At 45.2% G+C, this 24,004-nt stretch overlaps 1 protein-coding gene across 1 annotated transcript in view; it reads right to left on the reverse strand.

The window, feature by feature from the left end:
* Positions 1–3,659: 3,659 nt before the first annotated feature.
* Positions 3,660–24,004, reverse strand: part of AGXT2 (alanine--glyoxylate aminotransferase 2) — a 28,259-nt gene continuing 7,914 nt past the window's right edge. Inside the window, exons 6-14 of the mRNA XM_048504260.1 lie at positions 20,293–20,386; positions 18,356–18,449; positions 16,110–16,210; positions 12,144–12,236; positions 10,101–10,233; positions 8,452–8,540; positions 7,866–8,015; positions 6,358–6,456; positions 3,660–4,893 (exon numbers count right to left, since the gene is read on the reverse strand). Of these exons, the coding sequence (XP_048360217.1) occupies positions 4,780–4,893; positions 6,358–6,456; positions 7,866–8,015; positions 8,452–8,540; positions 10,101–10,233; positions 12,144–12,236; positions 16,110–16,210; positions 18,356–18,449; positions 20,293–20,386 (967 nt within the window). The 3' untranslated portion in view covers positions 3,660–4,779. The remainder of the gene's footprint in view (positions 4,894–6,357; positions 6,457–7,865; positions 8,016–8,451; positions 8,541–10,100; positions 10,234–12,143; positions 12,237–16,109; positions 16,211–18,355; positions 18,450–20,292; positions 20,387–24,004) is intronic.

Raw genomic sequence — 24,004 nt, forward strand, 5'->3', positions numbered from 1 at the left:
AGGTCGGTATAATCTGCTCAAACTGGCAGCCGCTTTCCCGGGTCTGAGGCCTCTGAGGTCTTTGACTTCACTTCTGATTGTGTTTTTTCCTCATGAGGCACAGCAGCTCAGGTCAAAGAGTGTGATGTGAGGTTCCCAGAGAAGAACAAGCTGGCTGTGGAGAAAGGGGAGAAAATTCAGCACTATCCTCTTGTGGAGCAGCTGGCTTTCTTCCCGGTGGCTGCTGTGAGGTGGTGATTTTACTCTCCTCTGCAGCCAACTTGCTCACCTCTCAACAGCCCATCTGGGGGCTGAGATGATGCAGACACTGTTGAGAAGGGCGAGAGTCCTTACCTTCCACCTCTGGCTTGAAGCCTGCTGTTCATGACTTAATCATCTCCCCTTCTCCGCAGTAGGAGCTGTTTCAAGAACTACCTACCAGCTACAAACTGTAGTGGGCAATGGCCTCGCTCAGTTCCTTGGCATATGGGGCAGGTGCTATTGTGGGGAACAGTACAGGAGAGTGTGGGACAGTGGTTAAGAATGGCGAAATCTAATCTGGAGAACTGGGCTCAGTTCTCCGCACCTTCATATGAAACCTCCTGGGTGGCCTACCTCACAAGGTGCCTGTTGTGTGTGTGTGTGGGGGGTGGGGAAGGTGTTGTAAGCAGTGGTGGGATTCACATAATTTCACAACCGGTTCTGGTGGTGGTTCAAATAATTTAACAATAATGGTGTTTACAAGCACCATTTGAACAACCGGTTCTGCCGAAGTGGTGTGAACCTGCTGAATCCCACCACTGGCTGTAAGCCACTTTGAGACTCCTTATAGTAGAGAAAAGCGGGGTATAAAACCCAACTTTTCTTCAGAACAGCAAGTGGAATACTTGAATCACCAGCAGATTTGAGACTTATGCTGACTATAAAAACAAAGGGATTAATATGGTTCAAACACAGAAATGTACATTGTTTTTTTTAATGCAGTTATCAGTGTGAAATAAAGTCAGGGTTGTAGGAATAAAATAAAGGTAACGTTTCCCTTTCAGTCGTGTCCAACCCTGGGGTACCACTGCAAGCAGTGATTTCATAGGCAAGCTGTTTTTGTGGGGTAGTTTGCTATTGCTTTTCCCGGCTATTCTTTACCCCCTAGCTATGTGCTAGGTACTCATTTACCGACCAAGGAATGGACGGATGGCTGAGTTGACCATGAGCCAGCTGCCAGGATATCTGACCCACAGGGGGCTCGAACTCCTAGGAATATGGTTCCTAGTATAATATTAACTCTATGGTTAATAATAACTCTATTCCTAGTAATAATAACTCTATGGTTCTAGGAATATGATTCACTAAACTATTCAGCACCATCCTCCTGTTCACTTAACTATTCTTCAGCTTTTATACAGAAAAACCAGGATCAGTCTCCAGTTCCAAACACTTTTGTGTTTTGAAAAGATTAAATGAAATGAAGAATAAGCCAAAGCAAATGGTAACATTTTTCAAAAATAGCCAACTTTAAAAGTAAACTGCAGGTCCATCCTTCCTGTTTGGAGATCCCTGAAAAATTATTTATTTACAACATGTTTTAAAAAACCTTGCTCTTCTTCCAAGGAACTCAGGGTGGCAATCCTGGTTCACCCTCCGCATACAGAAGCAGTCAACCTCTGAATACCGGAGCCAGGAGCTGGAGGATCATATGTCAGGAGTGCTTTGATTGTGCATTCCTGCATGGCATTGGGTTGGACTTGACGGTCCTTCTGGTCTCTTCCAACTCTATGGTTCTATGATTCTAGGAGGGTCTCTTGCTAACAAATGACACCGTCATGTGAAAGGAGAGCTGCCAGCTACAGAATGGCATTCATGGAATTATTAACCACACTCCACTTATAGGTCAGCCTGATCTGGTCTGGATATTATTTATTTATTTATTTATTTATTTTATTTTATTTTATTTAATATACCGCCCTATCCCCGGAGGGCTCTGGGCGGTGTACAGCATAAAATCACTTAAAATCATCATAAACAACTATAATTACAGTAAAAACAGCAGTTATTATCCCAAGACGGCGTCCCACCTGAACCTAATCCTCCTAGGAGGAGGAGGGAGGGGGTAGTGGGTCTTGATGTTATTAGGGACCCATAAATTCCAATAGTGGGTCCCACTGATGTTAAGGATCCCTAACCTGGGGGGGGGGCACAATCAGCGGCTGGTTTCTCCAAAAGCCCGGTGGAATAACTCAGAAATCACCAAGGTCCCGCAGGACCCGGACAGTTGGAGGGAGAGTGTTCCACCAGGCAGGGGCCAGAGCCGTAAAGGCCCTGGCCCGAGTGGAGGCCAGTCGCATCATTGAGGGGCCAGGGATCTCCAGTAAATTGGCCTCTGCCAAGTGCAGAGGCCGAGCTGGGACATATGGGGTAATGCGGTCCCGAAGGTACGAGGGTCCCAGGCCGCGTAAGGCCTTGAAGGTCAAAACCCATACCTCTTCAACCCACACCTTGAAGATGATTCGGGATAGTTCAGGCTAGCCCGGTTGTGGAAACCAAGCAGAGCCACTCTGGCTAGTATTGAATGGGAGACAACCAAGGAAGGGTTCAGGATTAAATGGAAAGGCAGGCCATAGCAAACCACCTCCGAACATCTCTTACCTTGGAAACCCCACGAAGTTGCCATAAGTTGGGTGGAACTAAACGGCACCTTCCACCATGTCAGCCTGATAGGTCCGTATACCAACCTAATAGGCAGTAGGTTCAGGGTAGGACAAACGGAAAGAATTCCTCATGCCACAAATAATATGGGATTTGCTTCTGCGAAGTGTAGAAGTTATAGGAGTCCTTAAATTGCGGGAGGGGAGAGGCTTTTGCAGCCATTTGCATGGACTTCTAGCTAGCAGAAGTCTTCTCATTCAAAGGATGAGTGCTAGAGCACAATTGGCTGTGACCATTGTGGCTTTATTTTTAGCTTCCTGGTTGCTAATGGCAACAGGCTCCGGGCCTGATGAGCAATTTTGGCCTGAATGAATTGTGGTACTGGTGAGAGTAAAAGACACTTCTTTGTGGGACTGTGCACTTTGCCTAGCACAGGTGATTCTAGTGGACTGGAGCTCAGTCTGAATAAGTCACTGCGTGAGCAGGAAGTCTTTGTGATCAAATTGATGCTTGTGGGTTTAGTAGGAGGTTGTGTATTATTAGTATTAACAAAATGGCTTGCTGTTTTTTCCCCCCCTCCCTCTCTGGTTCCAGAACGAAACTTCTCTCCGGTGCGTCACCTGCCATTGCGAATTCCAGTCGCGTAATAAACTGTTTGACCATTTGAAAACAACGGGCCACGCCAAGGCGATGCAGGCCCCGGACACAGATGGAGCGGTGAGCAGCCGAAGCAGAAAAGAAAAACGTAAAAACAGATAGAGCTCCCTGGCAGGAAAGCTGGCGTGCAGTGCTGCATAACCCTCAGAGGGACTTTGGTGGCCCAAAGAGAGACAAGACTGGTCCCAGTCACATTCGCTGGGAAAGGAAACATTATTCACGTCACGGGTCTTTCTTTTTTAAAGTTGACGATTGGCTGTGTTTTGCCTGGCCCCTTTCTTGGCCGCTCCCAAAAAGCACAGGTGCTCACCAAGAGGGTCTTCCTCATACCTATACAGACTTGCAAAGATAAATATGTACAGGAATGAAGAAATAAATTATTTTAGTGTACATTGCAGTTTTATTATACGATAGTTACATGTAAATATTCATGTTCGTTTATTCCTTTATTTAAACATTTCTCCACCATCTTGTAGCCATCCGGTTCCTTTCTAGACCACTGATTCACTTATCTCCCCTTTTGATCTGCTTACTGTTGTAGCACAGGAAACCTTTTACATCGTCTATGGCCTGGAATTGCGTATTCATTCATCTAGAGAAAACAAGTAGAGGCTCCATCGTTCCCTCTTGCTGGTACAAAATATTGGTGGGTGGGGGACAGAATTGAGTGTGGCGTTATTAGATTGGAGTTTCTGGCTCACAGGCCTGTGATTTTTCTCATTGACTTGTCCAACAAGCTTTTTGCAAGGATCAAATTGGATCTTCTATCTGAACTTATCTTTAGTTCAGTGGAGGAACTGACATGTCACAGGTAAACACTTTAGGGTGGATTCCACTAACTTTCACATTTCCTTCCTTTTCAGCATGGAGCCATAGTTCTTTACCTGAGAATGTGTTTACAGTGTCCCCCCACCCCCCACCCCCAATCCTCGGCCTCATTATTTGTAAATTCTGCCCTTAAACATTCAAAATAGCTCATGTGAGGCTGCAGGTACATGCTGGGAAATGGCTAAATATAAGGCTAGAAGCCAGCTGTATTGTTTTTATTAAATCAGAATCAAAGGCCAGCCGTATTATTTTTATTAAAAGGTTATCCCAGGAGCCTTGCTTAAGACCGGTATTGGAAGAGCACAATCACCCCACCTATTTTTTACAGTAAATGTCAGACATGCTATATCTGTATTGCTCTCAGGGTCAAACACATAGGCTGATGGAATGGGTGCAGGCTTTTGAGAGAGCTCAGATTCCACTAATCAGCTGGCTGAGGGAAAGGAGAGTTTCATCTCCCCATCCAAATCAGTCATTATCAGAATTGGATAGTTAAAATCCCTCTATAGTATAGCTACATGGACATCTCATGGAATCAGGCCTCTGCCACTTGAATGCCTCTTCCCCTATTTCCTGCTTCCTGCCAATTGGATCATTTCTTGCTACAGAACCAATGAAAAAACCACTGAGGCATTTCAGTGACGTCCGGTGCAGTTCACGATCCCCGAAATACTACTTTGCTGTCGCCATTCTCTCCTTGTGCCTGGTTAAAGCTGTGTGGAAAACTTCCACTGCAAAGTCCGCGTCTTCCTTAGTGATGCACATTGGTGGTTTAATTCTAAATGTCTGTGGACAGAGAGAGAAAAGTGATATTTGAAGGTGGGTGGGGAAAAGCAGCTGCTGTATCTCAGTGCAAAGGATGTACATTCGGATATTCTCGGCTATTTTCTATGCAATTGGTTAAAAACATTTTCTGGAGCTGTTCTGTGCATCTTGTGAAATACTGAGTACCAAAGAAAAGGGGGCTTGGTTGCCACTCAGTTTTTAAATGGGAGGCTGGGGGGGGGGGGGGGGGCATCTAGGAAATTACAAGCTAGTTAGCCTAATGTCAGTTCCTGTTAGCAGAAGTTATTATTGAAGAGTTAAGCACATCGAAGAACAAGGGATGCTAAAGGAAAATCAGCCTGGCTTCTGCTAAGGGAAGGCCCGCCTCGCCAACCTCTTGGAATTTTATGAAGAGGCTGGCAAATGTGAATAAGGGCAACCCGGGAGTCGTCATAATACTTGGGCTTCCAAAAGGTTTTTGACAAGGTACTTCACAAAAGATTCTTGAGTAAGCTTAGCAATTGCAAGATAAGCGAACTGGGCCTCTCATGGATTAAATGCTGGTTAAATGGCAGAAAGGGCCTCAGTCTCTATGCCCTGTTCCAGGTTACCCAGACAACAGGGTGTGTGAAACAGTATGCTAGACTAGGTGGACTCCTGGTGATCTGTTCTTATGCTTTTATGCCCAGGTAGTAGGCTGCCAATAGCTTGCTGCGTAGGATGGCTCTTGCTCTGATGCAGCAAAACTGGACTTATTCTGAATGCCCCCCCCCCCCCACTTCATTCTCACTTACACACACAACATGATCTAGCCATTCTTGCCTCCAGTAACATAGGAACATTTGTTCTGTTTAGCAAGCCATTATTTTTTTCTTGGACCTTATGTACAGATTTCACAGATAGTGATTTTAAACTGTAAAGTTTAATCCAGTGGTTCTCAACCTTCCTAATGCCACGACCCTTTAATACAGTTCCTCGTTGTGGTGACCCTCAACCCTAACATTTATCCAGTTTACAGATGGAGAACACCGATGCAGAGCGTCTTAGGCGACCCCTGTGAAAGAGTCGTTCGACCCCCAAAGGGGTCGCGACCCACAGGTTGAGAACTGCTGGTTTAATCAAGCCCCAACTGTACACATCAAATAAAAATATTAGGCAGCTATTTCCGTGTTTCATGCAGTTCAGCATCCCTTTTCGCGCGGCATCTGGTTATTTCCTGTCTTGTTGCCCAGGAAGGGCTTTTCTGCTTGCCCTGCTATGTCTGCCGTTGGGCCACGAACTTGGTCTGCTGCCGAAAGTGTTTCCTTGTATTGCCCTCTTCCTTGTGCCCATTTGGTGAGCATGTGGCCCCTAAATATCTTAAGGTGCAGGAATCGGTCCATTTTTTATTTCCTTTTGCATGTTTAAAGCAGCGAAGCCACGCTCCTTTGCTCAGCACCCAAGGGGTTTTGCAGCTGAACACGTCTCCCGGAAATGTAATAGTACCTGAACATGAACTCCTCCTTTCCCAATTAGCACCCCCATGTCTTTGCAGTCTTCAAGGATCTCGTTTATTTCCTCAGTTGGAAGGGGCTGGCGACTGTCCTGTGAACAAAGATCAATCTTCACTTTACCACTTTCTTCCGTGATTCCTTTCAGATTAACTACAGGAAAGCAGCTAATAACAAAAGAGAGACATGAAAGATCCACATCCTGATCTTAGGCTGGCCAGTCGGCTGCAAACTCAGTGTAATGGCTTTTTTGTGTCCAGCCCTAAACTTCAGTGGAGCATAAGTATCTGGACTTTTGCATGGAAGCAATAACTAAAGGCTTCAATTGACATCCTGGAGCCAGCAACTACACATGGGTGATGCAGCCACTCCCCACTTTGGTACAGAATGCCTGGCTAGGTAACATTCTGGCAACATCACTGACAGAGAAGCTGTTCCCATCTTAAGGAAGCCGGTGCTTTACAGGTTGCACTACCAGTGGTTGTCACAGGCAGGCGCTGTACTACCTCCCAATGTGCATGTGTCCCAATCAGGAAGCTTCCAAAATTACTTCTCATGTGCCATTTGTCCATTACCAAAGGGTCTGTGCTTAACTATAGCCTGAGCGCTTGCCAGCACTGATCACTCCAGAAATGTGTGTTCCCGGTGCTGAGACTCTCCAAGCGATTCAGGCTTAGGGTTGCCAAACTGCGGGGTGGAGACATTGGGCCAATGGGCACATGCACAATTATTGCCTGTTCAGTGTAAACCTGGAAGTGACATAGGGTAGCTCTAGGAATCACAGGAACCTCTATGGTAAAGCCATATAAAAGGTAATGCAAACCTGTCAGGCCTGTGCCATCCTTGGCCTGGCAAATTGAACGTACACAGCTCTGCTGCGGATGGCCCAGCCGTGATCATTGCCCAAGGCCATGGGGCCTCTTTCTTTGCCTGCGAGTAACTAGCAATAGCACTCAACTGTACTGCTTATCTGCCTTCCTGAAGGAGTAACCTGCCTGTCCCAAAACAATGCCTCTTTCTCAGTGTCTTTTCACATGCTGATATTATGGGAATGTGAGAGTGGAGGGAATTGTGGGTTGAGTCAAACTGTAACCTTTAGGTATATACCGGGGTCAGAGAGTGAAACCTCAGTTTTGGCTGTCTGACCGACGGGCTGACACAGTTCTGAATAAAGCTCTTGAACCTACCTTGAGTCTTATTACTGACTGAAGTACCAGATCCTTACAAAACCATAGTTTCCAGGAAGGTAGCTCTAGGAAATGCCGGAAACTCTGTGGTAACACCATTGAGTTTTCAGCCTTTCCCGGAGCTACCTTTCATCATGTCCAGGTTTTCACTGCAAGTATTGTAATGGTGCACCAAAAACTGCAGAACTGGGCTTGCGGGGATCCCCTGTCCCAGCTTTACCCCAACTAGCAGCTTCTCATGTCCTGCAAAGGGTAAGGGAGGCATATAAGAACAAGGAGCAACGCCCAGTCAAGACCCAAGCAGTGGATTCCTGACCTTATCTTTCACCATCTGGATCCCAATCATAAGACCTTTGCCACGGACATCTCCAACGATTTCAAACTCATCCCGGAGCTTGGCAAGCTGTAGCAGCAGGTAAGTTCCAACAGTTTCACAGTTTTTCTGCAAGCCATCTTCCTCTATCGCCTGGTCACACAGAAACGTGTAGGAAAGAAAACATCAGACATGCTGAAGGGGTGTTTACTTTACACACACAAGAACTTGATCCAGAGTTCTGAATCTTCACTGACCTGTCTGGGGGACTCCAGCTTGCTACCCAGATTTCCCTCTTCATTGGGACAGAAGAGAGAACTCAGCAATAGCAAAGAAACATGGACACAGTATCTCTCCCCCCACCCACCCCCGCCTGGGCCCCTCAAATGAATAAAAAGGCAGCGAGACTTTGTGTGCACCCCCTGGAGTCCCAATATTCACAGCAGATCTCTGCACGATGACAAAAATGTTAGCAATAATAACAAGAGTATTGGAGGAGGGGGAGAAGGAGAGAGAGATGCATGCAACAATATTTATAGTGGCATTACAGGTAATTAATATAAGAAATAGACCCCAGGAATTTTCCTACATCCAGAACTGCAGATCCAACAACACAGGCCATGGGGTTTCCTCCAAATGTGTTAAAGGGCACGCCTTGAGCCAAAGAACCTGCAATTTCTAAAAAAAGAAAGAAAGAAACGGAAGTGGGTGTTTTTTTTTCATTACAAGGTAAAGGTCGTCCCCTGGACTAGCAACAGGTCATTACTGACCCATTGATAGGTCTCAAACCTTGAAGCAATAAGTAGACTGTGTATTGCTGATCAGCAGGGTTTATTGAGCAGCACTGAAGCACCAAGCTTGACAAAGCCAATTCTGGCAAGTCTGGTTTTTGATATCCCCTTTATTCAGAAGTTGATCCCCCCTCCCGCTTTCCCAAAGAATGTGAGAAAGAGTTATTTGGGAGCCGAGGCACCCCAAGGTTGGTGATAGATAGAGATAAAGCCATCTGGCCTCCTGCCCCCACAGGACAATGGAAACATCCCATTTCCCATGAGACCAAAAGTGTCAGGGGTAAGCCTAGTTATCTACTCAGCATATGAAGCCATAAAGCAAAGATCAAGGAAAGAATGCCCCAATACAGCAGTGGTAACATACAGCAGACTGGTTACATATATCTTGTAGCTATTGTATTGAGTTAGGAATGCATCTCAACAAACTAGATACCATTCCCCTGACGCCCACAGAGTGACATCACATCGTGACGTTTACTATGCAGATCATGTTTATGGGGTGGTTTGCCACTGCCTTCCCCAGTCATCTTCACTTTATTTCCAGCAAGATGGGAACTCATTTTACCGACCTTGGAAGGTTGAGTCAACCTTGAGTCAGCTCCCTGAAACTGACTTCCATCGGGATAACTCAGGTCCTGAACAGAGCTTCGACTGCAGTACTGAGGCAGTCTACAAGGCTTTTTCAGTACTTCTATTTCTTTTAAAGTACTTCAAGGAATTTAAAGCTGGTGCTGATTCGTAGTTGGATCTTGGATGAAGCCCAAAAAGAGATGCCATCACCCCACCTTTGAATTAGAATAGGCTGACCAGACGTCCCGCTTTTGGCGGGACAGTCCCGCCTTAAAACAATTTGTCCCGCATCCCGCGGGTTTTTTCAAGCGTCCCGATTTTTGGAAGGCTGCCGCACTGCCTTCTGGGGCGCAAGGAAGTGCGGCAGCCTCGCCCGCGTGCGGCCGCAGGAACGCACTGCCTTCTGGGGTGCTCCCGTTTCCCGCCCTGTTACATGGTGTGCTCCTGCGGCTGCGCGGGGGAGGCTCCTGCACTGCCTTGCGCCCCAGAGACGGGAGCGCACTGCCTTCTGGGGTGCTCCTGTTTCCCAGGAGCGCACTGTCACAGGGCGGGAAACGGGAGCGCCCCAGAAAGCGGTGCTCCTGCGGCCGCGTGCACATGCGCAGGAGCGCACTGTCACAGGGAGGGAAACGGGAGCGCCCCAGAAGGCAGTGCGCTCCTGCGGCCGCGCACGCATGCGCGCACATGCGTGCGCACACGGCCGCCTACCCGCTCGTCCCGGTTTACAAAGGTGACCATGTGGTCACCTTAAATTAGAACCCTTATGCCAGATCCAGGGATCCACTCATTGTTCCACCACAGAGAAACACAATTCATCATACAGTGCTAGATTTAAAGCAAAGTTTTCAGTAAGCTTCCCCTCCCCCTCTCCCATTACCTGCAGTAGTGACGAGTGCTGCCATGGGGAAGCCGTTGCCAATCCCTTTGGCCATGGTAACAATATCAGGCACCACGCCGTGTCCTTCAAATCCCCAGAAATGGCTGCCCGTGCGACCAAACCCCGTCTGAACCTTCCAAGAACAAATTCAAACACAGTTCGCTTAAAAGTTTAAAAAGGCTGATTTCCTTTCTCAGCAGGAAATGCTAATTTAAATTAGGGCCCAAGATGTAGTCTGAATTTGAACTTTCCCATCAACAGATCTCTTACAGACTTCCATCAAATGTTTCTCTCCAACCTTCTCAGAAATTTGGCACAGAAGTGAATCTGGATTCCTACGCATGAATCCCAAGCTTGAACAGTTGCAGCCCAGCTTCTTATATAAAATCTTTGGAGTTCCACACTGTGTTACCTACACAGTCCTCTGCCTTGAAACGGGACAGCACATTTGGGAAACCAGGGCATGGGCCGCCACCTTCAAATTTTGGGTACGCCCCTGTTTCCATTCCGACCCCCACAGTCTGGTCAAACATGTGATGCGTGAACTCGAGACTTCCGACTGGTAGCTACTAATCGAGGCTAAGATCTCCTCACTGGGCCTTTCCTGGGACTTCTTGCTCATGCTCACTGACAATGAGATTTATCTTCAACTAAAAAACAAATTATTTGAGCAGGAATATCATTATCTTCTCAGCAAGGCACAGAGTTCCTGTTCCTGCAACCTTATAAATAAGAAGAGAAGAGTTTGGATTTATATCCCCCCTTTCTCTCCTGCAGCAGACTCAAAGGGGCTTACAATTTCTTTGCCCTTCCCGCCTCACAACAAACACCCTGTGAGGTAGGTGGGGCTGAGAGAGCTCCAAGAAGCTGTGACTAGCCCAAGGTCACCCAGCTGGCGGGTGTGGGAGTGTACAGGCTAATCTAGTTCCCCAGATAAGCCTCCAAAGCTCAGGCGGCAGAGCTGGGAATCAAACCCGGTTCCTCCAGATTAGATACACGAGCTCTTAACCTCTCACGCCACTGATACTAAGTACTAGTATCTTCCTTCCCTTACAGTAGGAAAGGAAAAACTTCACTGCATTTCCATTTAATGGCACTATGACACACATAAATTTGTTCAAATGACCATTCCTGTTGCAATCTCTCAGCTACTGATCTTTACATAAATGAGTCGGACCATTGCTCTGTCAAGCTAAGTGTTACCTAACTTAACTGGCAGTGGCTCTCCAGCGTCGCAGGTCCTTCACATACCTCCCACCTGCTCCTTTTAACTAGAAATTGAACTTCTGTGAGCAAAGGTGATGCTCTTCCAGTAAGCCTCAGACCTTCATAGCTGCATCTGCTCTTACAAGCTCAATGAAGGTCAGCAGAGGGCACCAAAAGAGCACTTTGAAGGAAAGACTTGCTTCAGCTTAAAATCTCTGTTTTAATTGTCATTCAGTTTCCCCCCAACATACAGTTTCTACCAACATGCAAGTATTTGCTCCCATTTAGGTAGTTTCTTCACTGCACTATCCTTCCTTCACACAGAGAAGTGAAATATCATTGTATGAAATACAGCTGCAGTAAAATCAGCAAATGTTCTGGGAGGATGTTTTTCTGTGTGACCTTTTGGTGCGCATGATTGGAAAATGTTTGTTAGAAAGGAAGCAGAAAATTAGAATTTGTGTGGCTTGCGATATCAGCGTAGTCAGGACACAACTATGAAACACAGCTCAGGGCCAAGCTTTTGAAGTCTCCTCACAATTCACATTTTTATAAAACTAGCCATTTTCTTCATTTTCTGAATGCTTTCCTACAAGTATTTTGAAAATACAAGCAGAGCTGAAGTCAAAAGGCAAAGATTGGCATGTCGATCCTTGCAGATGAAAAGCATACAGGGCACCCAATGACCTCCCCTGTCCAAAAGGGTTTCCTTACTTTTTTAAACTGAGTGGGAAGGTCTGTGCGAAAAGAACAGGAAACGTCAGTATATAGGAGCCGATTGTGCACGATGCAATACATACATTCTTCTGTATAGGGGAGCTGTCTTCCCATACTTACTTCATCTGCAATGCATATTCCTCCCCTTTCACGAACAAGCTTAAAAGCCTCCTTTAGGAATCCCATGGGATACTGAACTGCGCCATTGACACCCTATTAAAAGCAGACAAAGAAACTCTATTGACAAAAAGACAAATTCCTAACTTTTTCTTATACCAGAAGAGCCTTCTGGATCAGACCAGTGGTCGATCTTGTTTCTCACAGTGAACAACCAGTTGCCTCAGAAGACCAACAAACAGGACAGAGAGACCAAGAGCTTCCCTACATGCTGTCTCCTATTTAGAGTCTAATAGACTCTGAATTTAGAGGCTTTCTGACTAACAATTTAGAGGCCTACTGTCTCTGAATGTGGGGATTCCCACTCATCACTATGGCGAGTAGCCACTGAGGGATATAGCCCAGTGGTGGGATTCCAATAATTTAACAACTGGTTCTGGTGGTAGGATTAGAATAATTTAACAACTGATTGTTTACAAGCACCGTTTTAACAACTGGTTCTGCCGAAGTGGTGTGAACCTGCTGAATCCCACCACTGATATAGCCTCCATAAATCTGTCTAAATTCCTCTCAAAACCATCTATGCCCATGGCCACTGCTCCATCACTGGCAGTGAATCCCACAATTCAATGACTTGTTGAACAAAGAAGTATTTCCTTTTGCTCATCCTGGGTCTATTGCTCGTTAAGAACATAAGAACATAAGAACAAGCCAGCTGGATCAGACCAGAGTCCATCTAGTCCAGCTCTCTGCTACTTGCAGTGGACCGGAATACTTTCGGGGCTCACATGCAGGATGTGAAAGCAATGGCCTTCTGCGGTTGTTTCTCCCGATCACCTGGTCTGTTAAGGCATTTGCAATTTCAGATCAAAGAGGATCAAGATTGGTAGCCATAGATCGACTTCTCCTCCATAAATCTGTCCAAGCCCCTTTTAAAGCTATCCAGGTTAGTGGCCATCACCATCTCCTGTGGCAGCATATTCCAAACACCAATCACACGTTGCTTGAAGAAGTGTCCTTTTATTAGTCCTAATTCTTCCCCCCTCGTTCATTTTGTAGGGCACCCCTACGCTCCAATATGATGAACAATACTAGAAATAAAAGTTCTCTCAACCCGCTTTTTCCACCCCATACGTAATTTTGTAAACCTCCATCTTGTCCCACTTCGGTTGCCTTTTTTCTATACTAAAAAGTCCCACACTCTTCTGCATTCCCTCATACAAAAGGTACTCTGACCCCTTAATCATTTTGATTGCCCTCTTCTGTACTGTTTCTAGTTCTGCAGTATCCTTTTTGAGATACAGTGACCAAGAACTCCACACAGTGTTCCAAACGAGGCCCCACCATAGATCCATACAGGTCTCTTTATTTTCCGTTCCTTTCCCAATGATCCACAGCACGGAGCTTTTTCATGGCTGCTCCACACGGAGTCATTATTTTCTTTGAACTTCCTACAGCCCCGAGATCTCTTTCAATGTCAGTGTTAGTCAGCATATATTTATAGTCGGGTTTTTTGTTCCAGAGTGAATAATTTTACTCCTACCTCCACCGAACTTCATTTGCCATATGTTTTCCCACTCACCTCATTCACAAAGACCCTTCAGGAGCTCTTCACAACCTGTCTTGGTTTTCACTATCCTGAATACCCACACTGAATTCCCATGATTGGAAAATGTGTTTTTGGTATGTAAATATTTTGAAATCCTAGTGCCTTTTTTTTGAGACAGTCATAAGCTTCTGAGTAGGAAAGCAAATTTAATGAGTCTATAGTTTAGAACATAAGAACTTGCCTGCTGGATCAGACCAGAGTCCATCTAGTCCAGCACTCTGCTACTCGCAGTGGCCCACCAGGTGCCTTTGGGAGCTCACATGCAGGAGGTGAAAGCAATGGCCTTCTGCTGCTGCTGCTGCTCCTGAGCACCTGGTCTGCTAAGGCATTTGCAATCTCAGATCAAGGAGGATCAAGATTGGTAGCCAGGAGATCGACTTCTCCTCCATAAATCTGTCAAGCCCTTTTTAAAGCTATCCAGGTTAGTGGCCATCACCACCTCCTGTGGCAGCATATTCCAAACACCAATCACACGTTGCGTGAAGAAGTGTTTCCTTTTATTAGTCCTAATTCTTCCCCCCAGCATTTTCAATGAATGCTCCCTGGTTCTAGTATTGTGAGAAAGAGAGAAAAATTTCTCACTGTCAACATTTTCTACCCCATGCATAATTTTATAGACTTCAATCATATCCCCCCTCAGACGTCTCCTCTCCAAACTAAAGAGTCCCAAACGCTGCAGCCTCTCCTCATAAGGAAGGTGCTCCAATCCCTCAATCATCCTCGTTGCCCTTCTCTGCACTTTTTCTATCTCTTCGATAGCCTTTTTGAGATGTGGCGACCAGAACTGAACACAGTGGTGAGGTCGCACCACGACTTTAATAAATCTAGGACAGAATGCCTGCCATTTCTAATATCATATACTGAAATGCCAGTCTGAAAAAATTATCCTCTTGCTGAACAACAATAACTTGACTCAATATGAAGCAGTGGCCAAGTTTTTATACGTCGTAATGGAAACAAACCGATGATTTACTTCTGATATGTTGTACAGTATCTGATTTTAAGAGTTGTTCTTTTTTTTAAAAAAACCCTGTTTTTATATTTACCTGTTTTAACCTGCACTATATGCCAATAGAGGCTTATTGATTGATATGTAAATATTGTGTGTGTTTTATTTCTATGTTTTGATGAACAGTAAGAAGGAGGACGGGTGAGTGAGGTATGTGGAAGGTAGGTGGATCCTAAGGGGCTACACTGAGGCTCATTCCGCACATGCAGAATAATGCACTTTCAAACTGCTTTCAGTGCTCTTTGAAGCTGTGCGAAATGGCAAAATCCACTTGCAAACAGTTGTGAAAGTGGTTTGAAAATGCATTATTTTGCATGTGCGGAAGGGGCCTGGCTGAACTGTAGGGAGTAAGGGAATTCAGTGTTTGTGGATGGGGAGAGAAAGTGATGCTATAGTGGGAGTGAAATCTGTGTTCTGTGTGGAAGTCATGAGCTAAATGGCAAGTGAGGACATTTTGTGGAAGTTACTAGCCTAAGCAGCAAGTGACAAAACCAACCTTTTGTGGCTGGGTTTATTTAAGGAACTTCAGAGAAACAAGAAGAACCTATCTGGAACCATTCAGCTTATTAACCGTACAGAAACCATTAAGCTGTTATAATAAATAAATCCCATGGACGATTACTCACCGGCGTTCTGGCATGGCAGGACGCGAAGCATGTTGGGGCAAGAAATCTTGTCCTGACATGCTTCTTCTTTGTGGCGCCCAAGAGAAGAGGTGCGTCAGGGCAAGATTTCTTGCCCTGATATGCAACCTCTTGCCCCGCACGCGTTTCATGCTTTCCGTGGGAAAAGCGAGAGCACTTCTGGTGTGACTTTTCGCACCAGAACGGGATGAGAGCAGGGAACAGCCTGCAGTGGGTAATAGGATCATGTTTAAGAGAAACAACTGCATTATATAAATGGTATACAGCAGCAGGAAGTGTTCTATGCCCACCCCCTTCAGTCCGTCATTATGATGGATTCCCAGGTGGCCACTACTAGAGTGGATGTTCTAATAGGCAGCCGCCATGTTCTGTGGATAAGTGGGTGGGGATTATCGGGGGGGGGGGGTTGAGTTTTCATGGGGATTCTTGGGGGATGAATTCTCAGCAGTGCGGTTTGCATGGAAACACTGCTTTTCCAATGCGAACTGTGCCACCTCCTGCCACCAGGATTCCAACGATCCCGGCTGGCCCCCACCCCCGCCACACAAACAACAGCACAGCACAGACAACTGAAACGGGTTTCATGAACCCGTGTTGCCTGTGCAGAATCAGACACTGTTATGAAGGAAGGTGAGTTACACAAGCCAGTCAGTGTGGTGAAAGAGTACGGGTGAATTGTGCTCTCGAAAGAGGGAGGAGTCACATACTTGAATTGGCTCAGCGATAAATCCAGCAATCTTCTTTGGCACACAAGTGGCCAGCGTGTCTTTGAACTGCTCGATGTACTGGTCTTTTGCATGACAAGAGCCTGTGTTGGAGAAACAACGTGATTTAAGCAGGATAAAGACCAATAAATACTTTTTTTGGAAAAAAAATACCAACTGTGCATCTTGCTAACATCTGATGAATCCATACTATGGGTTGGATCTGACCAGCTTTTCTACTGGTTCTGGTGGGTTTTCCGGGCTGTGTGGCCGTGGTCTGGTGGATCTTGTTCCTAATGTTTCACCTGAATCTGTGGCTGGCATCTTCAGAGGTGTATCGCAGAGAGAAGTCTGTTACACATTGTGTCTGGTGAGAAGAGAATGTTTAGTGGGGTATATATTGTCCATGTCTCAGGGTGGGGAACCAATCAGTAAGGCCCCTTCCGCACATGCAAAATAATGCGTTTTCAAACCACTTTCACAACTGTTTGCAAGTGGTTTTTGCCATTCCGCACAGCTTCAAAGAGCACTGAAAGCAGTTTGAAAGTGCATTATTCTGCATGTGCGGAATGAGCCTAAGTGTTTGGGTGGAACTTGCTATGCAAAGGTGTGGTTGAGTGCATTGTATTGCAGGTGGGGTTATCCATCCATTTACATTGTATACCCATTTACATTGTATACAATATATACTCCACTAAACATTCTCTTCTCACCAGCAGCCAAGTAATTATCCCAAGTGGTAATAATTAAAAGTTGGCTATCCATCTTCTGAACTGCCACACATTTTCTCAGCAAAACTCTCAAACATTTTGCGAAAATATTATTTCTTATGTAAGAAACTTGGGGCCAGTAAAACAAAGCAAGCATATTCAGAAGCCATGAGCTTAGCCCCTCTCTCCCACGGAAAAGCTGCCTCAATGTCAGCATGGTAACAAGGCCTCCATATAGCTCCATATGCTCATGTGCAACAAATTTAGGATGCATGCACACAATGCACATGGGCACATGACCCTACATTAGAAGTATCACTACCACCCTTAACTGAAAACAGAACACCCTAAACTTAGATGTTTACAAACTTAGACAGCTACATACATAAGTAGGTTTCCATGTGGATATCACTTGCTAGACGAAGAACCACATCAAAGTGTGCATTTTTAACACCGAGAAAGGATTCCAAAATGTGGTCTTTCAGAGAGTCTGAAAAACCTCAGTTCGGCTCTGCTACCTCTGCTCTCTGCCACCACACTATCAACCTCTTCCTCCTGCGTACATGAAACAAGCCTCATTTTCGGAGTGGAGCTCTTATGTACAAAGGGAGCAATCCTAAGTAGATCTACTTTAATGGGGCTTTCTCCTTGGAAAAGGTTTCCAGGATTGCAACCAAAGAGAAAGACAGCATGGCAAAATTACAATGGCATCATTTGATCTTCAACTAATACTTGTCCTAAGTATTTGTATTTAAACCCTTTGTATTTAATGTACTGCTTCTACCCCATCCAAGTGCTTCAGATAAATTAAACCAGGGGTGTCCAACTCTGGTCCCCCCGATGTTCATGGACTACAATTCCCATAAGTCCCGACCAGGGCTGATAGAAATCATAGTCCATGAACATCTGGGGCACCAGAGTTGGACACCCTTGCATTACACCCTGAACTGCGGTTAGGAATGCTGTGTTAATACTATGGGACAGGATGGTAAAGAGCTATGATAGGAAGGAAGGAAGGAAGGAAGGAAGGAAGGAAGGAAGGGAGGGAGGGAGGGAGGGAGGGAGGGAGGGAGGGAGGGGGGAGGGAGGAAGGAAGGAAGGAAGGAAGGAAGGAAGGAAGGAAGGAAGGAAGGAAGGAAGGAAGGAAGGAAGGAAGGAAGGAAGGAAGGAAGGAAGGAAGGAAGGAAGGAAGGAAGGAAGGAAGGAAGGAAGGAAGGAAGGAAGGAAGGAAAAGCTTGCCTAGGACTATCCTCTAAATTCCTAGGTGAGAACTGGACTTTGCTTGTGCAACGTCTCAAGTCTCCTGACATTACCAGTTTAAAAAGTGCAAGCAGCAGAGAAAAGAAGACCTTGGACTGGGGCCCCACAGAGAATCACGGGACAGACCAACCAATTATCTGGCTCATTAAAAGGTCACTATATACATTCTAACTTAAAGCTCTTGACTATTAACCACCACTGAGAATGTATTAACCACCCTCTGAAACTATCTTCTTTTTCTTGTTTTGGAAGATCAACACCTTCCTACACGGAACTAACCTGGAGAACAGCTACATTTCCGAATTGTTTGTACTGGAGAATCTCGACAATGGCTTCCACCCCAGGGGCCACTAAAAACATCTGGTAACATGGTCTGAAAAACATTAAAAGGATATTTGCTTTGGAAGTTGCGGCAATGTAATCAAACATGGAATAATGTTTTAACCAAATGGATGACAAAAGGACATGGAAGTCCAAATGCTAGTGGAGAAAAAAATTGTGTCCCTCACATGAAAGCAGTCTGCTAAGAAATTCAACAAAGAGAGATGACATCTACACAACAGCATGCTGCGTGGGATAATTCACAATATTTTCCCATGGTCAATTGACAAGCAACCTATTGACCAATACACCAATCCTAATGTTTAAATTAAAAATAAATTATCCTTTTCCACTGTCTTCACTCTTTGACAAAGATGGGGATTGAAGGTTGCCAATCTTTATCATTCATTTAATAGGGGTTTTTTTTAGAGAGAGATGGATGAAACTGGGCACAAAACAGCAGGTAGAGCAGGAATCCAAAGAGGCAGCATGGAAATATTATAAACAAATAAGTAGGAACTTATTCACAAAGTTTAAACTTTTCAGATATTTCAAAAGTCTCAGTTTTCCTCCAGAAAGCAACACAAAGGCTCATTCCGCACATGCAGAATAACGCACTTTCAAACTGCTTTCAGTGCTCTTTGAAGCTGTGCGGAATAGCAAAATCCACTTGTAAACAGTTGTGAAAGTGGTTTGAAAACGCATTATTTTGCGAGTGCGGAAGGGGCCAAAGTGTTCTTTTTATTTAATAACTGAACAGCCACTGGTTAAATCTTTATCACCTCAATTAGTTGCCTTAAGAGGCTACACAATGGCTTTGCCAGCCTACAGACCCAAAAAGTTTGACATTCTGGTTCTAAGCACAGAATGGCAGCCCAAACACTCCTTGCTTGTCTGTGCATTACACACCAAAGAAATGCTATATTTTAATGTTAAAAACTGCTTTTGACATCTCCATCATCTTACGCTGGGATCCTGCACAGATGTAGATTATCACAGGAAGGCATGCGTTGAATGCAAGTGGCCAATCAGGAGAATCTGACAGCATCCCCAAAAGAAAAGGGATATTAAGTGAGCCCGTTGGCATCTGCACAAGGACAGTCAGCAGCAACAGAAATGAAAGATAAAGCCCAGGGTCAGGGGAAAGGGCAGAACCAAAGAAGGAAACAGTAGGCAACTACAGTTAGGCTCATTCCGCACATGCAGAATAATGCACTTTCAAACTGCTTTCAATGCTCTTTGAAGCTGTGCGGAATGGCAAAATCCACTTGCAAACAGTTGTGAAAGTGGTTTGAAAACGCATTATTTTGCGTGTGTGGAAGGGGCCTTACAGAGACACAACAAAACCAGAAATAAAGAGGAACACATCAAAGAGACATCACTATTTCAGCAAATGTGGCAGAGGATGCCACTCAAAGAATATAAATTCTCTCTTTAAAAATGTCAGGCTTGGATCTGAGGTTTTGATCTACAGATTTTAGTTTTTACTGTCTGAAACACTGCGTCCCAGCTGCCAGACAGTTCAAAGCTAAACTGTGCAAACTGTTGAAAGGGGCCAAATATAACTCTAATTGGTACTGAAGTTAAAAGCCTGAAACCGACTTCCATTGGGATCAAACTCAGCTTTGAGCAGAGTTTTGACTGCAGTAGTGCAGCTTACCACATAATCCAAACCAACTTTTTATTTTGCAGCCTGAAGAGCTCATAGGAACACATCAAGGTCCCATGTAATGAACTTGTGTTAAACTAGGGGTATGAATGTATTTTGCATTGCTGGGGCCAAAATATGACCAAATATAGTACGCTAAATTTTAAATTGGTCACCTAACCAAAATCTTCACTGTGCAACTGGGCTTCCCCTCCAAAAAAAAAAAAAAAAACTACAAGACCCTTACCGTTGGGCAGCCAAAAGCATGAGGAAGACCGTGCTTGTAATTTCCAATGGATGTCATGCCCATCGTGTAAGGACTGTTCCCGTGGTATCCTCCTCTGTGGAAAGGAAGTAGTAAACAGCTTTCAAGTCATTTCAAGTGATCTTCGTAAAAAATAAATTGCAAATTAGAATGTTGATAGCAAATGCAAAAATTAAGTAATACGATACCTGAACTTGAATCAACTAATGCTGAAATTACTCACTGCAAGAGTCAGAATCCCACATAAATCCTGTTCATACTCAATGTGTCATGGATTCAGAGTCAGGCAGTCATAAGCAGTCTGATGAGGAACCAGAGCCATAGCAAGGCGGAACTGCACGTTTGCCCTGTGCCCCCGCCACGCCCCTGCCATGCCCCGGAATGTCCCCGCACCAGTGCACGCCTGGTGCAAGACACACACACCTCCCCCTGGACGCTACGCCACTGCGAGGAGCACTGACAGGGTGACTCCACTGTGTTGGAGCCCCAGTCAACTGAGCCTCAAGCACAGCCAGAAGCCTTACAGGATGCAGACAGAGCTGGCCAAAGTCAAGGGTTGTAAGGCAGAGTGCTTGCAGAAGCACCTCCAAACTCTGTAGCCCAACTTAGCAGTCCACCCAGCTCATGTGAATCTGCAAGGCAGCTGAGATTGCATACCCGGCAGGAACTGCAGTCTATAGGGAACAGTGCATGTTTGGAAGCCCAAAGGCATCGCAGAGAATGCTGTGAGCCAGGTCAGGATCAAGACCGAGCCACAGCACAGAGCTATAAGAGGCAGCTCTGGGAAGTGGAAGTGGCTTGTTGAAAACCTCACAGTCTTCTGCCATACCTGCTTGCAGACAGAACTCGGCCTTAGACTGGAGTGCCTGACCTGACCTACCTTTGGCCCTGCACTGCCTCTTCCCAGACCCATTCCTCTGGATTCAAGGTGAGGCTGCTTTCTCCCCCTCTTGCATCTGTGCCTGCTATCAGTGGTGACCCCTGACTCTCTGTGAGCCCAGCAGGCCAGGACACAAAGCACACAAACACATTAAAAAATCAAGGCATAACAAAAGGATAATAGACTGGGAAAGGTGGAGTATTTAACTAATACATTAAATTTAACTAATAAATTAAATAAATTAGGACTAATAAATAAATTAGGACTAATAAATTAAATAAACTTAACTAATAAATTAAATAAATTAGGAGCAGCAGTGGTGTAGTGGTTAAGAGAAGGTGCATTCTAATCTGGAAGAACCGGGTTTGATTTCCAGCTCTGCCGCCTGAGCTGTGGAGGCTTATCTGGGGAATTCAGATTAGCCTGGGCACTCCCACACACCCCAGCTGGGTGACCTTGGGCTAGTCACAGCTTTTCAGAGCTCTCTCAGCCCCACCTCAAAGGTTGTTTGTTGTGAGGGGGGAAGGGCAAGGAGATTGTAAGCCCCTTTGAGTCTCCTACAGGAGAGAAAGGGGGGATATAAATCCAAACTCCTCCTCTTCCTCTTCTTCTAATACCAGCCTGTTTGACCAAATACCTTTTAATTTTAATTTAAAAATTTGCTTTGAATGCCGATGTGTGGAAAAGAGTTATGTGTAACTCAAACATTCGTATTCCACATCTTGGACATAAATTATTCAAATGTGTATCTGAAAAAGAATTACATAGAACCTAAAAATTTGTTTCCAAGTGGTTGTTGTGGGCTTTCTGGGCTGTGTGGCTGTGGTCTGGTAGATCTTGTTCCTAACGTTTCGCCTGCATCTGTGGCCAAACAGCCCGGAAAGCCCACAACAACTAGTTAAGGCAGTGAAAGCCTTCGACAATACTTTGTTTCCAAGCTTTTGAATATCTGTTGGATTTTCATGTTTTATAGAATTGCTATCATGCTGTTCTTTGGAAGCACCTAGTTTACCATTTTCTAACAGCAAAATGAGACAGTGAGGGTCTACAAAAGAACACTTGACTGAACAAAAAGTAAGACTGCCAAATTACAATCTGTAAGAAATGGCACTTGTCGTGTTAACGATTGTTCTGAAACATCTGTCCTCCACAGGGACAGGAGCCAAGAAATCAAAGGAACCATGATTTCATGAAGCAATGAAGCATTTCTTTTGAAACCTCACTAACAGTGCTTTTGAAAGGTGCAGTGGGGAAAGGCATGGGAAATAATCTCTTTAGAGACTAGTTTAAAATGTATACGGACAATAATGTGTTTACTCTAACTCTTATCACTGCCAAAAGGCAAAATGTTCCAGTTTGCTTGAAAAAAATGTCATAATCTTGAGATTCAAGGGAAGCTATATAAACAACATGGCCCTAACCCAGAGGGCCCAGGTTAGCTCAATCTTGCCAGCTGGGGAAGCTAAGCAACTCAGCCTTGGGAATGGGAGACCACCAAGGAAATCCAGGGTTGCTATACAGAGGCAGGAAATGGCAAAACCCTTTGTTCATCTCTTGCCTTGAAAATTCTATAGGTTTACCACAAATGGGCTGCAATGTGACAGCACTCTCCATCACCATAGAAATAACCACAGTGCTTTAAATGAGTGATATTGGATTTAAACAAATATTGGAGTGGGAAAGAGAGGTCAAAAGTGACAGGAAGGGCTGGGAGCTATCAGCAAAGAACTGAAATGATAGAGAAGCAAGTGAACGGGGCCAAGAACAGATGGCAGGAATTTCCATGGTGCAAGGAAATCCGCTCTCAGGAAAGAGGAGTTCCCCAAATGGCAAGTTTCCCCATCTACTTGAACAAAGAAGCATCTATAGCAGGAGTGGCCAAGCTATGGTGCCTCCACATGTTCATGGACTACATTTCCCATCAGCCCCAGCCAGCATGGACAATTGGGGAGCCACAATTTGCCCTCTGGGGGAAAGAACATTTCATGTCTGCTCAGGACTCTGGGTTGGAGGGATATGGGTCAGGGGCAATTTAAACAATTTTATAGTCTTTGTGCATCTCACAAAAGATTGTGTCTGTCACTGCAACTCTGTTCAGAACATATAAGCCACTAACTGTGCAAATTCATGCAGGATTACGCCAGTGTGATTTCACTGAATTCCACAATGGGCACAATGCATTAACCTGGAGTAACTGCATAAGATTTCAGTCTAACTGTAGCGAATCCAGTGGGCCCATGAACAGATAAAGCTGCCTTATATTGAATCAGACCAGTAGAATCATCAATGTTAGTATGTTGAACACATTTGTTATGAGAGCTAGATATGACATAAATGTGACTTGGTCGGGTCTGGTCCTGCGGGAGCAGGGGGGCTACCTTGGCTGGCCCCAGAACGGCACTGGAGGGGTGCCAGGACTGGCAAGTACACAACAGGGTCAGGTGGCTGTCCTGAGGGGGCTTATCAGGCTCAAAAGCAGCTGAAGCAACCCCCCCTCCCCTTGCTCCTGATTGATTGATTAGTTGGATTTATTATACCACCCTATCCCCTAGGCTCTGGGCGGTGTACAGTTTAAACAAACAAATCCATATACCCCAATAAAAATATTACATTTCAGTTAAAACACATTAAAACATCCAGTACCTCCAACATACAAACCTAGTCAACAGTAGCAGCAATATCAGTAGCCCAGTCATATGGCAGTCGAATCCGAATGTAGTTCCAGGTGGAAAAGTATGTAGGGATGGCACCTCACCGGCAGGCCTCACCAAAAACCCGGCAGAACAACTCCATCTTGCAGGCCCTGTGGAACTG

The sequence above is a fragment of the Sphaerodactylus townsendi genome, linkage group LG07 (assembly GCF_021028975.2).
Source record: "Sphaerodactylus townsendi isolate TG3544 linkage group LG07, MPM_Stown_v2.3, whole genome shotgun sequence".
NCBI classification, from domain to species: Eukaryota; Metazoa; Chordata; class Lepidosauria; order Squamata; family Sphaerodactylidae; genus Sphaerodactylus; species Sphaerodactylus townsendi.